This window comes from Pantherophis guttatus, chromosome 4 (assembly GCF_059756535.1).
Source record: "Pantherophis guttatus breed Tessera chromosome 4, ASM5975653v1, whole genome shotgun sequence".
Taxonomy (NCBI): domain Eukaryota; kingdom Metazoa; phylum Chordata; class Lepidosauria; order Squamata; family Colubridae; genus Pantherophis; species Pantherophis guttatus.
The window spans coordinates 60,918,364-60,936,393 of NC_142066.1; the positions used below are offsets into that span (position 1 = coordinate 60,918,364).

At 38.9% G+C, this 18,030-nt stretch overlaps 1 protein-coding gene across 1 annotated transcript; it reads left to right on the plus strand.

Moving 5' to 3' along the window:
- Nucleotides 1-447: 447 nt before the first annotated feature.
- Nucleotides 448-15,496, plus strand: LOC117665050 (mucin-17-like). Its single transcript, XM_034416574.3, has 10 exons — nucleotides 448-499; nucleotides 1,521-1,769; nucleotides 6,422-6,532; nucleotides 7,235-7,353; nucleotides 8,150-8,208; nucleotides 8,789-8,943; nucleotides 9,675-9,737; nucleotides 11,900-12,062; nucleotides 14,589-14,768; nucleotides 15,064-15,496. The coding sequence occupies exons 1-10, from the start codon at nucleotides 448-450 to the stop codon at nucleotides 15,122-15,124; spliced, it is 1,212 nt and encodes a 403-aa protein (XP_034272465.1). The 3' UTR covers nucleotides 15,125-15,496.
- The last annotated feature ends 2,534 nt before the right edge of the window (nucleotides 15,497-18,030 follow it).

Below are 18,030 nucleotides of genomic sequence, written 5' to 3' on the forward strand. Positions count from 1 at the left end.
TAAGAATAGGTTTATCATGGTATGAGAGATAAAAAGATATGAAATAAAAGGGGTTATGTGTGTTTGGTATATATGTGCTTGTTTTTCCTCTTGCATTATATTGGCTTGTGAACAAAAAGAATTATCCATCTGATTATTTGAAAAGGAAGAACTGAATCTTTAGGAGTCAGTCCGGAACTCATTTCTCATTTACATTGACTCACAAAGTACCAGCTTGATTTGATTGCCCTTCTTGCACACCCAGACTTTGTGACAGAAGAAAAAAACAACAATATATCCGTTCACTGTGAGCTGATTAGCTTTCCTTTTCCGTCTTTCAGGTGTCCAAGGTCCTCAGTTCTACCTTTCTTTCCTTAAGAAACAGGGTGAGGTCCTCAAGTGTGCCTGAGTCTCACATGAGTAACATTGATTTGGATTCAGTCCTAGGCTTTTAAGAAACAATCTAAAATGAAGACGTGGGCTCTCTTTCTCTTCTTTCTTGTCCCTTGTGTTGAAGCAGGTGAGTAGGGCCAAAGATATAAACAACTCTTCAAACAGAATGCAGAATCAGAATTATTTCTGCTCGTCTCTTAATCAGAAAAGTCGAATTAAATATAACTCAGTGTTTGTGCTGATTTTGGTGCAATTTTAAATGTCTGAGGTAATTCCCAAGAATAATATCTTAGGCAGATTCTCTTCTGTGCATTTTCAAAAGTGGGATGAATGACTAAAGGTATAGAAATACTTTTAGCTATATTCTGTAGTTGCATTTTATTTCTTGATAATTCAGTAATTAATTGCTTTATATAACCAAAACTGTCTATCTAGCCATAAAGATATTTTGATGTACAAGAAAAACTAAAAGAGTTTCTGTCTCAAAAACATGTTAGAGAGTAGGGGAGTTTTGGAGCTGTTGTGAACATGAATGAATAATCAGATTGGACATGAAATATCAATTATAAATTGATCTAAGCTACCAATATTATTGGATCAATAAACTCTGTCAAAAATAGTTTGAAAATCTCATATTCTAAAGGGTGCAACATGAGAATAGGCATCTTAGTTTATATATGATTGCTTCATCTATAAATCATACATTTTTTTGTAAAAAGAAGTCAAGTAACATCTCTTCCAAAGTTTAAAATATTTTTAACCAAAGTGCAATATGATGCCAACTTTTTTTATTAGCTGTTTATTAATATGAATTTACTGTAAATGTTTGGCAGTTGAATCTTACTTCATCACAATAGCTATTTTAGCTTTTTTCCCAAAAAAAGAAAAATGTCTTGGAAACTCAGCTCTTCCCCCAGCCACATTCCTGGCTTAGGGAATGTGTGGAAGGCTCTTTTTAAGAATATGTGAGTTAGGATTTTACTATTCTTCTGTGATGTCCATTATCTTTGGATTGTTATAAAACATTTATGTGTTTTATAACTATACACTGTCCAGATTTCTTTTGACAATGGAAACCCACAGACATTTCATAAACAAAAATGACAATTCCCAAATTACATTGATAAGTGGGGGTCTTTTTCTTCTAGAGCTATGCTACAATGGTGGAACGTTTGATGGGACCAAATGCATCTGTGATGAAGATTTATACTATGGGCCCCAATGTGAGTTCCTTGTTCAAGAAACCCTCAATGGCACTGTCACAACAAGTATAACATCAAGTGCTCTCTCAGGAGAAATAAGCACCTCTCCAACACACCCTGCTGGGACCAGAACCACCCCACACCCCACCATCCCTATTAGCACTACAAGCACAGCGTTCACAACTACCACAAGTCGTGAGTATCAGTTTTCATTTGATCAGTTTTCATTTGCTTGTCTCATTCCTATTTTAAACTTTTCAAAATTTTTCTTCTGTTCCTGTGATCACAGTATGGTGACCTTTGGTCTGAAGCATAGCTTGGCTCTTCTATTTTTATTTTTTTTTTAAGAAATGGGTACAGTTTAGGGCAGATTGAGTATGAATGGGATTAACCACTATTCATCACATTTCTATGCAAAATACTGCCTTGTAAGTGTGCCTGTGACTGTAGCCTAATCATATGAAGTGATTCTCCCTTCGTATTGTGGGGATGATACTTGTGGCTTTCCCTACACAGTGATTGCTCCCTCGTCTCTTACTCCTGGCAATCCTGGCTGGGGTATCTGAGAGTGATATTTCAGCAGTAGCTGAAAGACCACAGAAAGCTCCCATCTGTTCTGGGAGATTGGGAAGTTGGACATCTCCTTTGGGACATGGTTGCCTTGTGCTAGAACTCTGGAATAACACATTGAGAGCATTGAGCATTCATGATCTTTAGCTTGTACAGGTTACTCCATGATCACAGATGAATTGTTTTCATGTTTTGCCAAATTTTGGTTATTTGGTGTTTATTTGAATCATTTATTTGAAATATGAATGTGATAAAGAGAGATTGAAGTACTGATTTGGAGTGTCAATAGTCTTCAAACATTTAAAAAGCAACAGAGAAATATTTTCTAATGGAAAAGGCAAGATACAAGACTTCTCTTTTCATTCTTTAAAAAAAAAACACAACACAATTGAACTGACCACATTTTCCACTTCATTGCTTGAAAAACTGACCTGTTTTCCCACTATTCCTTTTAGCTAATATCAATTTAGAGATTGAAAAAATTGAAAAGCAGTTACAACTGATGTTGTATGAATACATGTGAGCTCATTTATCTGCTAGTTTGTTTATTTTTGTATATGTAATAAAGAGTAATGCTTCTGCTTAAATTGCCATTTTATAAGAATAGATTATAATTTCCAAATCTATATAAGGGAACTGTTCCAGTGGTGGGTTGCTACTGGTTCGCCCCGGATTGGGCGAACCAGTTGCGGCGGTGGGAGCTTTTGCCCACCCGCCTGGACGCTTCTGCGCATGCTCAGAAGCATTGCGCGCATGCGCACGCACCCATGAGTAAAGCGGTAGCGACGGGATTTGAAACCCACTCTTGAACTGTTCCACTCTGTTCCAGAGATATGCCACAACGGTGGAATATTTGATGGGACCAATTGCCGCTGTAATGAGGATTTATTCTACGGACCCAGGTGTCCATAGAACTATACACTGTCCAGATTTCTTTCTTTTTTTTTTATTGAAAAAGTTTTTCAAATACAAATTTTTCCCCCTTTCCCCCCCTCCTCCCTAGCCCCCCCTAACCCTAACCCTCCCCCCCCCATGGCTTCTTCAAGATAAAATCATTGATATCAAGTTAAATAATACTTTACCATCCTTTTACACCACCACCCACATGCTAACCATTTCTTTCTAACATTGTTATTATATCCCCCTTATACTATACATTTCAAAGCAACCTTCAGCTATAAAACTATATAATAAATCCTAATTTGGCATTTATTCAACTCAAAATCTACCCATTTCCTCCACCCCCATACATATATCTCTTAATTCAAATTTTTTATGTATATTAATATCTGAACCTAACATCCCTTTTCCTAAACTAAACAATCAGTAACCTAACCTATCTCCACCCCTTTTCCTACAGGTCTACCATACATAGTATTTTAATATCTTTGATCTTCTGCCCACACCACACCACTAAGAAATATTTCCATATATAAACAAAATCCTCAAATGACTTTAAGTAATCCATATAATATCTTCTGTAATGTCTTTCAACTAGATTATTAATTCCATCGCCCATGTAAGGGTAACATCAAGTTCTAGTTCCAACAGTATGTTCAGTATCTTCAATTACAATCTGCCCCCATCAGTAATGAATATTTTCGTGTATAAAAAACCACCCGAGTGACTTTATATTTATATTCCATATAATATCTTCTGTAGTGTCTTTCATCTAGATTATTAATTCCAACCACCGTGTTAGGGTAACAATCAGATCTTCTGCATGCCCCAATCCCATAGTTCTCATGCCTTATTTATTTTTATTTTTTTATTTTTTTATTTATTTTCACTTTATATACCGCCCTTCTCCCTGAGGACTCAGGGCGGTGCACAGCCAGAATTAAAAACATGAAATACAAATATTAAAAACAATTAAAATCTATATAAATTTGGCCCAAAATTTAAAAAACCACAAACCAATTAAACATTTAAAAATTTTAAAAAATTTCTTCCTAAGCCAGCCCGGCTTGCTGGAAAATAGCTCAACATATACGTAATCAATTTTTCAAAGAGTCCAGAATAGAAAGTTCCAATCCACTCAGTTGGAGCCCATCTTCCACATCCCAAAAACACAGCACTGCAGAGATCTGTTATTCTTCTCAAAATAGTATAAGTCAATAATTTGCCTCAGCTATATTTTCATGTATCATCCATCTATAAGTCCCGCTTATTATATTTAAACGTCTCTTAAGTAACTGGCATTAAACTGTTGTTTAGTCTAAAATTTTTTAGTTTTGTAGGACCTGCTTCTTCTCTTCTTAACTTTTTGTGGTTTAGATCTCCATCCTGGTTGCCTTTCTAGGACTTGTATATCAGCTGATTGATTTCCATGCTGGTCTGTAACTTGATAAGACATCACATTAAAATCCAAAGCCGCCTCTCTTGTATTTGTAGATAATCCAGCTATAACCTCTGAAGGAGAATCCAAAAGTGACTCGTCCGAAAGGGCCTCTGTGACTTGTTGTTTTTCCATTACCTCTATCTCCATCTGCTTAGCCTGGGTTTCAATCTCTTGTTCATTTCGCATTTCTTTATTCCCGTCCTGTCCTAACACTGATGGTCTACATGGAGATGTTGAATCCTTTTTAAGAACCTTGTAGTAAAATTCTTCCGCTTTTCAAAGGGTATTTAATTGATATCTTTCTCCTTGGTATCTCAATATTATGCCAACTGGAGCATCCCACCTAAATGGGATGTTTTGTTTCTTTAGCTCAGTCACCAAAAATCCAAATTCCTTTCTGTCCTTTAATATCTTAGACGTCAGCTCTTTATATATCCAAATCTTCCTTCCGTTCATTTCTAGAGTGGAGTTAAAAGACTTTTGCACAATATCATTTCTTATTCCTTTATCAGTAAAGTAAATCACCACATCTCTAGGCAACTGCTTTTGCTTTGCCACCCAAGAATTTACTCTGTAGGCCTTGTCAATCTTACAGGATACCTCTTCAGGACTAACCTTTAAAATCACAGCCAGAACTTCAGCAGACATCTTTCTCAAATCATCTCTATTATTTTCCTGTAGTCCCCTCATTCTGACCGCAAATTGCACGGACCTGTATTGCATCATTGTGACTTCTTTTTCAATCCTTTGTTTTATATTATCTGCATTATAAGTCTCATGATCAGCTTCCTTTTTAGACTTTACTTCTGAGGAAATGTCTTGAATATTTATCAAATCATTTTCAATTCTTTGTATTTTATTGTCCAGATTATAAATCTTATGATCAGCTTCCTTCATTTTAGACTCTAGTTCTAAGTTGGTATCTTTATCCATCTTTATAACTATTTCTGAAAAAGTTTTCAAAGCTGTTACAATCTGTTGTTTCAGATTGGCATATTTTTGTTGTACCAACTCCTTAATTTCCTGCCTGAATTTTTCAAGATTCTGGTTCACAATCTCATCATGTCTTGCCATCTCCTCCAAGACAAATTCCTTTAGGTCTTTAAAGCCATTCTTCTGAGTCTGCAAGTTCAAAACTTGTTCATATGGTTTGTAAAACGGGGAGCCCCCCCCCGCTGCTTGTTTGTCTGGCTTTATCAGTTTTAACGCCATCCTGCCACACAGACAAACTCTTTTTAAAGAAAAAGACTTCTCTCCAAACGATATCAATATCAAGTCTCCAAAAAGGAAGAAACATAAAATAGAAATTTTTCTTTTCAATTCTAGCCAGCGCTATTATTTCTGCTACTTTGTAACGTGTTAAACTATTCAGGCAGAAGGACTTTCGCTTTCAGCTTTCTTCTTCTCAAGCCTCAGCCAGTCACCATTTTAAACTTTTTCTCCTTCGCTTTAAAATCACTTATAAAATTGTTAGAAATACTTGCGATTTAGGGTCCCAAATCCGGATTTCATCCTATTTGTTTAAGCAATCTGTTGATTTTCATTGAATGGATTGATTCCGTCGCCTGACTCTGCAAAAAGCAGAGTTCCGTCGAAGCCCGGAGCAGCAGCGAGCTGGATGGGGAGCCACATTCTGCTTCCTCCCCAAGAGTAATAAAAAACTCTGGGGAGTTCGCAGAGGGCTCTACCTGCCCTCACTGGCTCTATCTCACGTCTCCTTGAGGAGACGGAGTTTTTCGAGCCGTCTCTCAGCTGTAGAGACGGCTCTTTACAGGCAATGAGGCTGGCGGTCCCGAAAGACCGTCTGGAGGCGACGGAAGTCAAACCAGAAGCCACCTGTCCAGATTTCTTTTGACAATGGAAAGCGACAGACATTTCATAAATAAAAATGACAATTCCCAAATTACATTGATAAGTGGGGGTCTCTTTCTTCTAGAGCTATGCTACAATGGTGGAATATTTGAAGGGACCAAATGCATCTGTGATAAAGATTTATACTATGGGCCCAAGTGTGAGTTCCTCCAGGATGAAATTTCAGTCACTGAATGTAAGTATGGTCAAGGAGAGCTTGATTATTTTTTCCTGATGACAGCCTAACACTTACAATTGCTTAGCGCATTGTAAGCCACCCTGAGTCTCCGGAGAAGGGCGGCATATAAATCAAATTAAAAAAAAAACAAAACACAACTTTCTCAAATTGCTTGCTTCCAGATAGGTTGGATTATCATACTAGAATAAGAGATTGCATATGGAAGAACTAAGTTTGGAAAATGTGTCTTAATAGAAGCTCCATTATAGTGCATGTAAACCAGGAACATGTAGAGAAATAGATAGCTCTCTATTCCAAGTTCCACCTATCTGGGAAGGATGGGTTACAGTGGTTTGCCCGCCCCAAGCTAAAATGATTAATTTGGAGCTAATGTTTTCCCCGCTCATGGCTATAGAGGCCTCATGAAGATATGCCTGTTCTGTGCTAAATAAGGATTTTTTTTTTTTAAATCTAAGAAGAATCATGGAGGTGGGATTTGGAGATTGTCTCAAAAATACCTGATTAGTCATTTACTGCTTCTTTTTATCACGAAATAAAAAGTTTTCAAACCAGATGAGGATCTTTGGATTTAGGCATTTGAAACCATGTTGGAGAATGGGAACACACCTACCTTTTGCCTGTCACATTTTAGAATTCCTTTGCACTGCAGGGAAATAACTTTTTGAGGTTCATATGAATATCTCTTTCCCTCTCTTTTAGTATCTGTGACCATTACTGTTGAAGCTCGGGTGAGGGTTACTAACAGAGAGTTCAAGAAATCTCTGGAAGACTTAAACTCTAGCTATTCTCGGGAAATTCACGCTCAGTTTAAAAAGCAGGTAAGATTTACTGGATCAAGGAAATAGCCTACATGTGATCAATGTCACCATTTCAATGTAATGTATCTTACCCTCTTCTTTAACCAAGACCAGCACTCCTAATTCATATGAAGAATGTGACTTCTTCCCAATCAAAAACTTGCTTCTTGCACAGCTGGAGAATTAGACAAGACATAGCACAGACCACATACTCAATGCTTTAGGAGCTTGCTTCTGATTCAAGTCTCTTTCCTGGCATAGGTTTCTTTGTTTTGTAGGAAGTTAGCACCCACCCCTTTCCTGGAAGAATGAATTATTTTAGGAAATATTAAAAAGGCAGAATATTATGTTTCCCTGTATGAGAAATGGAGAAGTATGTTTTTAAAGACAAAGCAGCTCCCACCTTCCTGCCCCCACCCTTTTGTTAATGGGCCAGAGGCAGAAACTCAATCTTTGTCAATGGACCTTCATCTGCAACACAACAGCAACAGAAACTAACACAATGGGACCCATCTAGATAGAAACTCACCACATGGCATAAGACTCCCACCCCCTGGGAGTCGGACAACCAATCAGGATACTCTTTCGGGGCCCCAGGAAGTTCAAAGCCAGAGAAAGCATAAAACCTGGGGACTCAGCTGTATCTCAGCCCTTTTTCTGTTCAGGAACTCAAGCATGTGATCCTGTCCACCATTAAACCATCTTTCCAAGCAGTCTCCATGTCTCCAGTGTCTTTTTCCCCACTTGGAGCTGAACCCAGAAGGATATTTCTTCCAACAGTTTATAAAGGCTTTCTTTTACTTTTTCTACCTTGTAGATGAAAGTTGTTTATGGTGGTGTCCCTGGATACCGTGATGTGGAGATCTTACGAATGAGGTGGGTATCTAAAAAGAGACTAATTTATTTTTTGGGATGATGAGCCCTCAAATGAACTTGAATATGGGTAGAACTTTTCTCCCATTGTGGATCCTCTTTTTTGGTTTAAGCAACTTTTCTTCAGATTTCTTTTTTTAACAATGTAGATAGTTCAGGGCCTGAGCAGGGAAGGAACCAAGCACGGCTAGAGAATTTGAAGATTGGGCATTTTGCATGTCTTATATATACTTTCAGTCACCATGTGTTCCAGGAAACATCTGAGGAGGATCAAATAGCTGTTCAAGAGAAGCACCAACAATGATGATCTTGCAAATTAAAGCAGTTAGACTAAAGTCAGGGTTGAAATCCCACTTAGTCAGGAAGCTTCCAGAGGAACTTTGTGCCAGTCTGAAACTTTTATTCTAAGCTCTTTCTTAAAATAGTTGTGTGGATTAAATGGAAAGGACTAGAAGTACTAGTTCATTTTGAATTTGATGGAGGAAAGAGGTGGGGGTATTACAGTCTTTATCATACCTTCATGGAGGGAAAACTTTTTTAGTTCAGCACCTGAGGAATTGTTTTTCCTTCATTTTTTCTTTAGGAATGGAAGTATTATTGTGGAACATAAAATCATCTCCCAAGTACTAATATGGAATAATGAGGAAATTATTCCGCATATAATGGAAATTATTACAGAGGCAGTGATACACGCCTTGAAAAACATACATACCGAAGGAGAGTGTATTGAGCCTTCAGGTATGGTATGGCTGGGTAAACTCTTCCACTTGGATATGGTTTTTCCTGGGTGAGAAATAAGCAAGATTCCTGGCTCTTTCTTCTTTTAAACAAGAGTGCTTTTAGGATGAGCCACCTTTTTTTCAGCAGGCACAAACCTCCTTTCGGATGGTTTGCACATTTCAATATAGCCACTAGATGGCAGCAAATACATTCTTTTTTTTCTATTTGCCCCAAATCAGAGGAAAGTTTTTTCCCCAAAAAAACTGGTGTGGTGTATGTGGGTCAAGAAACAGATTGGTTTGCTTGGTTTCTCGGGGCAAAAGGACAGAAGATGTAGGGCTCAAATGCAGCTTTGGTTCATTCCTTATGTTTTTGTGCTTATAATTCCCTTTTCTTCTGGGGGCAAGGGGCTATGAATACGGGAGGTTTTGCCTGAGAAAAGGAGGGGAGATCTTGGGGGGCTCAGCCTCAGATCCCCTCTACTGGGCAGGGAAGAGATTTATAGTACTTGGTTCATCAAGAATGAAAACTGCAATGCAGAATAAAACAAAGTTTGGACCAAAGATAATAATCGTGTTTCCACTATCCTGGCTTGAAGAAGTAAAGTTAATGGTTTTCCTGCACTTTAGTGGGTTGTTTAAAAAGACCTATTTAATTTTTTTGGGTGGAGAAGAATTTTGGATGAAATAAACCAAGGTATATAATCACCCCAGATAACTAATGAATACAATTATACTTTTTCCCCCCAGGACCAGAACTGTGCTTTGTTTCTTTACCTAACTCAATTCTTAATGCAAATTATTCATTAAACGGTAAGTTTCAGTAAACAGATGGGTAGACGTGTGAAGATTATTGGGACTATGTTTTATATTTTTAAACTACTTAATTGTTCAATCCACATTTTAAATGTGCTAACACTGCCATGGATATTTGAACTGTTTGTTTTCATACATAAATGAAAGTCCATGGAATATTTGATGATATATAGATCCAATCCATCTATCAATCAATCAGGGGTGGGTTCTACTTACCTTTACTACCAGTTCGCAACGGGATCGCATGCGTGCACCTGGCTTCTGCGCATGCACCTTGCTTCTGCGTATGCGCAGATCGCTGATGACAACATCTGGGGTGGTGGGTGGAGCCTCCCGCCAGTTTTACTACTGGTCCTTGCAAACCGGTCTGAACAGGGGGCAACCCACCACTGCTATCAATCTATTTCATCTAACTATTTTATATCAGCTTGTAGTTTCAATCACATGGCACAGTCATGGGGAACCTCTAGCAAGCTAAGGGGATCCCCCAGAGCAAATCCATGGAGAATGAATGAATTAATCAATCAATGAATCAATCAACCAATCAATGAAGTCTTCCCCAACTACCATATGCCCATTGTAGCATTAGCAGTGAGGCAAAGACAAGATGAAGATGGAAAAGAAGCTGTGCAAGTCATGCTAAAAGATGTTGTCATTTATGCTTTTCTCTAGCTAGGAACTAGGCAACTATGCTAAAGTGCCAATTCTTGAGCCAGCAGAAAAACATATAAGCATAAATTGCTAGTCCTGACACTGACAGAGTAGTGAGGCCTGACTATTATACTGTCATTTTTGTTAAATGTAAGACAGCTTGAGGAAAGAGATTGATTCCTTGGCTTCATTTCACCTCCCATTAAGTTTTATCTAGGACGCTACAGCCATAATTCTAAAAAACCCTCTTACAGTATCTACTTTGAAAACTGACAGTGAGCATCCTGAAGGTAGATTACTTTCAGGAAACCAGTGATTTGTCTCTCTTGCAAAATAATACGGAGACGGTTCTCAGCCTCATATTCTGGGGTGGGGGGTATCATCACAGCAGCCACCTGTTGATAGAGTACCCTGTTTTCCTGAAAATAAAACCTCCCTGGATAATAAGCCAAATCGGGCTTTTGAGCGTATTCACTAAAATAAGCCCCCCCACCCCTGAAAATAAGCCCTCCTCAAAAATATTTAACTACATGTGCAGCCGGTCCCCGCCATTTCCTCTAGTTAGGGTTAGGGAGACAGAGCTGGAAATCAGGTAAAACAGCAAGGGGAGCCCCGTCCTGCTCCACGCGCCCCAAAGTAATAAGACATCCCTGAAAATAAAGCCAAGCACTTATTTCAGGGTTCAAAAAATATAAGACAGGGTCTTATTTTCGGGGAAACACAGGTATGTCAGAACCTACCTATAGAAAAATTGTGCCAAAAGGAAGAGGAAAAACACTATTTTAAAACTGGAACAACTAAGGACAAGTTTAACATGGCTGACAATAGGCTGGGAATGAAGAAAAAGCAGTAACTATTAAGTATTTATTAAGAATTAGGGGTGGGGGGGAGAGAATCCAGCAATGTTGAGGATGTACTTGAATAATGATAGTAAAACAGAGTGGAAAATTCAAGGATGAAGAACAAGAATGAAGAAAATATAAAGGAGACTTAGTTCTTTTGCTAAAACTCAATTTGGCTCTAAGTAAATATTGTACTATAAATGGCACAGTAACTAAAGGAAAAAAGCTAAAGATGTACTGTAAGGACAGATTTATATGGTAGTTAGGAGGATATAAGGAAGAACTGAAGAAAGATAGAGAAAGATGAGTTTTCAGTCCCTCCATCTGTTTTGTATTAAAACTTTAATTCTTCCTTGCAGAGTTGGGCCACCTATAAATTCTTCTAAATTTGTTTGTTTCAGTTCTTACAATCATCTTGATTATCTCTCTTTGAGGTTGTAGTTCTATCATAATTGTGCAGATATCTTTCATTTTCTGCCAAAGAAGAATATTTTTCAAAACTGCTATAAAACTAGTACATGGGGCAGGGTGAGGGAATGGGATTATCTTGCTATATTTGAGCAAATTTGCTGCCTCAGATCATAGTTGGTTACAGTATAGTTTGTTCATTTGACCTACATGTATTGCCCATAGTTCATTATATATTTAGCACCTCTTTTTTTCCAGACACCTGTAAAAATATTAGTGGCGTAAAGTATGCAGAATACTATTATCCCCACATAACAAATGGTACTGTGCGCTGTGTCTCGAGATGTTTCAGTGGCATTCAAGATTCCATAAACTGCTTCAATGGTGTTTGCCGAGTCTCTGAAATTGGCCCCCACTGCATGTAAGTAGACAGAAGGAGGAGGAGTATGAAAGGAGTCCTTTAGAGTCAGGTTCATTAGGATGTAAATCTTAAATCTTGAACAGTTATTAGATCTAACAGAGATGTTCTCCCATCTCACTACATTTTTCGGCCTGCAAAATCCCACATTTTCCTAAAATCTACATACAAAGCTGTTATTAATATAGTTGTTATCAAAATGTTTATTTATTTATTTATTAAATTTGTATGATGTCCGACTCCCTATAACTCTGGGCAGTTTACAAGTAAATAGAAGAAAAACAAGAAGAAATACAATAAGAGAAAAGGGCGTCTTTTGAGGCAGGAGGTATATCACTCCCTCTATCAAAATACCTCACAGCACAGCATGGACCCAACAGGTCACCTCCTTGGCCATTTTTATAACCCAAATCCAGTAAACATGTGACCAAAGTAACAACGCAAAAGCCCTGTCTACTTCATCATGAGTCAAGGTCTCAAATGCATCCAGATTGTACCATCAGATCATACCCCAGACACTTTGGTCTGCCCTGCACAATCAAAATCCATGTTGGAGTTGATCTGAATGACTTTATCCATCAGATAGCCTGAATAATTCTCACAATGGCCCAGCAGATGTTCTGAAAAGCAGAGGTGAAATCCAATAGGTTCTGACAGGTTCTGGAGAACCGGTAGCGGATATTTTGAGTAGTTCAGAGAACTGGCAAATACCACCTCTGGGTGGTCCCAGAGTGGGGTGGGAATGGAGATTTTGCAGTATCCTTCCCCTGCCACGCCCACCAAGCCACACCCACCAAGCCACACCACGCCCACCAAGCCGGTAGTAAAAAAATTTGAATTTCACCACTGCTGAAAAGCCATCCCTACCTAACTGAGAACAAATGATCCTGAACACGACCACTGCACAATTATCAGTGGATGCAATGTGGGTGAGAAAATATTGACATTTGGCCACCCTTATCACCAATAGGTAATCCCTAATATAGTAATCTGATCAGATAATGTAGTCAACTTGACTACATTAGACTACTTCAGTGAGCGCTCCAGATATTTCTACTGATGTTTCATCTCCCGGTGCTTCTAGGTAAACCAAGGTGAATTCTTGGATTAGTGTACAGGGAGAGGTTGCATAGGGCAATATGGTCCAACATTCTAGCCATCTAATTTATTCCAAGCAGTGTCTCAGTCAAACTACTCACCAGATCTTCAGGAAAAAACTTAAGCTATTTCTGGTATCCCAATGGGTTGATCAATCGATGTATTAAATTGGTAAAATTCTATGACAAATGAAGAAAATAAGAAAAGCAGGTAAAATGATTTACTGTATTTTTCGGAGTAGAAGACGCACTTTTTTCTCCCCTAAAAGGGGTGAAAATTTAGGTGCATCTTATACACCAAATGTAGCCCCGCCCACCCACTGGCCCCTACCCTTTGGCCTCTGCCTTGCAGCAGTTACCTCCTTGCAAGCAAACAGCAAGAAAAAACAGCTCCTTTCAGCTTCAGCACAGGCTAATTAGCACAAGTTGATTGGACCGGCCTCCTGACTCTCAGCTGATTTGCTCTCAGCTGTTTTGCACAGGGCTTTACTGCTTGCTGCAAAGAGGTAAATTGCTGGAGCAGATTTTTTTCCCCTTGTGCTAATCAAGCTATGCTGAAAATGAAAATGAAAGTAAAGCAGGCTGTTTCCTGTTTGCTGTTTGCTGAAACAAGGCAAAATTGCTCAGAGGCAGAGGCAGATTTCTTTTTCTTCTTTTCCTCACCAAAAAAGGTAGGTGCGTTTTATACTCTGAAAAATACAGTATTTGGAGTATCAAATTGTGTAAAATAAAGGAATTAATATCCTAGTATAATTTGGTTGATAACTTCAAAAGAGCTTTCTTGGAATACTGACTCTAGCACAAACTCTACAAGGTTAGAGTGATTTGAGGGCAGTACTTTAGGAATGAATAAAATACTAAATGAGCATTAATTCCCCTGTGTTTTAAATTTATTTATTTTATTTAGCATATGACAAAAATATTAAAAAGCACATCACAGTTACACAATTACCAGATGGTGTTCTAGAACAAAATACTCTAGTGATTGTCTCTCGTGCTTTCATCATCTCTTGTTTGGATCACAGTAATGACCTTTAGTTGGGGCTGCTTTGGAGTCTATTTGGAAACGAAAGGTAAAGGTTGTCCCTGTCCAGTTATTTCTGACTTTAGAGGGCGATGCTCATCTCTGTTTCTTAGCCGAAGGACTCATCATTGTCTTTTTTCCCACTCTAAGAAGCTAGGATGGCTCCCCACTTACTAGTGTTCCAAAACCGAATGAAATCAATCCTTTTTTATCTATGAAGACAGGTTAACAGAATGTGATAGTTATAGTTTCTTTGGTAGTTATGTTGTGAGGCCTATTGATTTATTCTATTTTAATGTTTCTGTTTTATTATTTTAATGCAATGCTTTAATGAAATCTTGCTATTGGAAGTTACTTAGAGTCTTGCAAAGAAAGCTCTTTTTATCAATTCATTTCTCTTTCCCATAGTTGCGATAATTTGGACATGTTCTGGTATCTGAATAATTACTGCCAATTCCCTATCCAAAAGATTGTGCTGGGCCTTAGTCTTGCCCTGGCTGTGTTCTTTGTGATAAGTATCATCCTTGTTATTTGCCTCATCGAAGCAAAGCATAAAAGCAAAGCAAAGCGTAAAAAATCCAGGAAAAGGTAAGAAGCCTAAGAAGTCGAAAGGTACCATAGCAAGGGAGAACATATCCCTAATCCATATCTTTGATCCTTAGACCATCTGATTGGGAAGAATATCCTAGTGAGAAGATCCAGAAATTCTGAGATCTTTAAGTCAGGAAATAGTTATTTCTAGTTATCTAAGGGCTAAGTGGCTACTGGTTTTAGAGAGCCAAAGAGTTGCTCACCTGAGGTGTAGTGGAGAGAATTACCTGTATCATGGGAGGGCTGTTTCTAGTTTAGGGTTTATTTACAATAATCTGTGTTGTTCTTGCAGCTGGTCTGATAATGCTGACTGTGATAAAATGGGCCAAAGGAATCCCGTATTTCCAGAATAGAGGCTAGTGGAACTGCACTTGCACATAACCAATGAGGACGAGCTGATGTGAAGTATATGGAATGAATGTTAAAAAATGATTAACAAGACTTTCTATCTGAGAACAAAGAGGCTGATGATAAATGGCTTGATACATGTTGGACTTTGCATCAAGTGTAAAGAATCTGCAAATAGCTGTGGAAGTGTTTGATTCAAGGTGTGCAAAATTATGAATCATGGTGAAATTCCAACTTGTTTTATGTGAACATTTCCTGCCACATAGCCATCTTCTCCACGCTAAGGCTCAGCCAAGTTTTCAGTGGGGGATATGCATGAGGTACGAATGTGACCTTTGCAGATTTGCTTGGAATCAATAAAGGTGATGATTGCTGAATTTTGAGTTTGTATTTTTTTTCATTGTTAAAGATCTGATTCTCTCTCCTTGAAAGCAACCAGCCCTCTGTGCCTGCTCAGGAAAAGCTTTAACCCATTAATTGAGGTTGCGAGGGCTTTCTATCTTAATGTCAAATTTCAGTGTAATAATGACTACCCTTTCTTGGGCAAAGTACTAGCGATTAAGCCAATTGCACCATTGGAGCATGCTGCTTTTCTAAATATATTTCAGTCTGAGTTCTGGTTTGGTAATGAAAGTGAAGAATTTGCTTGATGGATGAGCTTTACTGGAGATGGACAGAAGAATGTGGTATATGATGTTGGCTGGATATTTCAATGTTTTTGATATCACTGATGATCCTTTGGGCTGCAACCATGGATTCAGGACTGGAGACAACTGTTATGCAGAGGTTCTACTCCTATCTAGGAGAAACATCTCAAGAGCAGTTTTGGCAGACTGCAGGTTGACCTTCTTATGGAGTACTTCAAGGCAACACCTTGGAAATCCATGGAAGACAAAATGCCAAATGACAAGTGTTCTACCAAAACCCTGCTCCTTCGTTTTTATGTGAGATGACAACACATGTACAAAAGATGGAGTTGATCTGTGTTCCAGTCCCAATTGCGATTTAGGCAAGGAAAACTTAATGCACAGATATAGAATAGGTAGTAACTAGTTAATGGCAATAACTGTGAGAGGAATCTAGAAGTCTTAATGGAGAACAAGTTAAGTATGAGTTAACAGTTCTTCTTCCAACTTAACCTCTAATAAATATCCATATAGTTTTTTAATTACGTTTTGCTTGGGGGGGAAATTTTGGACATGGAATTGACTTAGAGAAATGGCAAAAATTGTGGTCGCAAAATTATAAAATGACAATGTCAACTGCATATAAATAAAATTTGTATAAGATGTTTTACAGGTGGCATCTACCTCTGACGAGAATAGCCAGAATGTTCAAGAATAAATCTGAAAAATGTTGGAAATGTCATCAGATACCGGGTTCATATTACCATATGTGGTGGACATGTGCAGAAATCAAAAGATACTGGACTAAAATCCACACATGGTTGGAGGATGAAATGAATGTTATAATAAAAATTAACTTAAATATTAGAATATTTTGAATGATAATGAGGGAAGAAATAGCCATAGTCAAATAAATGATTAAGGAGGATAACAATATATAGATATATATTAGGTCGATGATATGAGAAGCTAGGTAAACTGTAAATTGTAAGCTATGAATTTAGTGAATGATGCACAAAAGACTTGTAACCAACTGACACACTGTTAGCAATTGAAAATGGTTTTATGTATGTTAAAAATAAAAAAATCTTTTTTTTTTTAAAGTTTGAGTTAACAGTGTGCTGTAGCTGCCAGAAATGCCTATGTGGTCCTAGGCTACATCAGCAGAAGGATCGTAACAAGATTACATGAAGTGTTAGTACCTCTTTATATTGCTCTGGTAAGGACACACTTGGAATACTGCAAGATTTAGGTCACCATGATACAAAAAAGACGTTGAGACTCTGGAAAAAGTGCAGAGAAAAGCAACAAAGATGATTAGAAGGCGTATGATGAAAGGTTGCAGGAACTGGATATGCCTAGTCTAATGAAAAGAAAGACTGGGTGGGACATGATAACAGTCTTCTAATATTTGAGGAGCTGTCATAGAAAAGAGGGGGTCAACCTATTCTCCAAAGTGGGTAACTGGGCATCGCCAGCTCGTACAGTCAGCTCACCCCTGCCAGCTTCCATTGCCAAATTGCCTCTGCAAGTCACTGCTGCCAATTCATGCAGGATGCCCAACTTGCCACAGGGACAACTCTCCACAGGCAGCCAGAGGGAGAGCTGTGCAGGCAGGCAAGTGGGTGGCAGTGCAGAGCAGTGGCAGTGACCAGGAGCTTCCCATTTTCATACCCCCTGTTGCCGCAGCCAAGCTCCAAGCTGAAGAGATTGGAGTTGACCGTAGTGGCTGGGGCAGGCGGCAGGGAAGCGACTGTCCAGTGACTTCCATTCCCTCCCCCTTGAGCCCCCAGAGCTCCCGAAGCTTGGCATGGAAGGGGAAAGAGTTGTGAAAATGGGATGCACTTGGCTGCCACTGCCTTGCTGCCATCCACCCCACCCACCACTTCCATCACCAAATGGCCCAAACACTGCTACCAGCACTGTAAAGTCTGAACTTTGAATGATCTAGAGCAGGGGTGTTGAACTCAATTTCATTGAGAGCTGAATCAGCATTATGGTCACTCTCAAAGGGCCAGCTGGTATGGCTGGGTGGTCACGTGACCAGATTGGGTGGGCGTGGCCAACTTGACATCACTCACATCGAGGGGCACTTGTGATTGGCCAGACAAGGCTGAAAGGGTTGATTCAGAGTGAGCCCTAAAGCCTGGGGAGGGGGGCAGCAGAGCATCGGTGCTTGCGTGCAGCTGGGGAGGGTGCAGGGGGGTGGTGGAATGGTGCCAAGGCGCGGGGGGGGGGGCAGCTGAACTGCCTTTTCGGCTGGAGTCCAGGCACAGAGGCAAGAG

Excerpts from the sequence above, each read along its gene's own strand:
- LOC117665050 (XM_034416574.3), top strand. The coding sequence starts at position 448 with ATGAAGACGTGGGCTCTCTTTCTCTTCTTTCTTGTCCCTTGTGTTGAA. Across the intron at positions 500-1,520 it reads TGTCCCTTGTGTTGAAGCAG|AGCTATGCTACAATGGTGGA; the intron begins GTGAGTAGGGCC and ends TTTTTCTTCTAG. Across the intron at positions 12,063-14,588 it reads GAAATTGGCCCCCACTGCAT|TTGCGATAATTTGGACATGT; the intron begins GTAAGTAGACAG and ends TCTTTCCCATAG.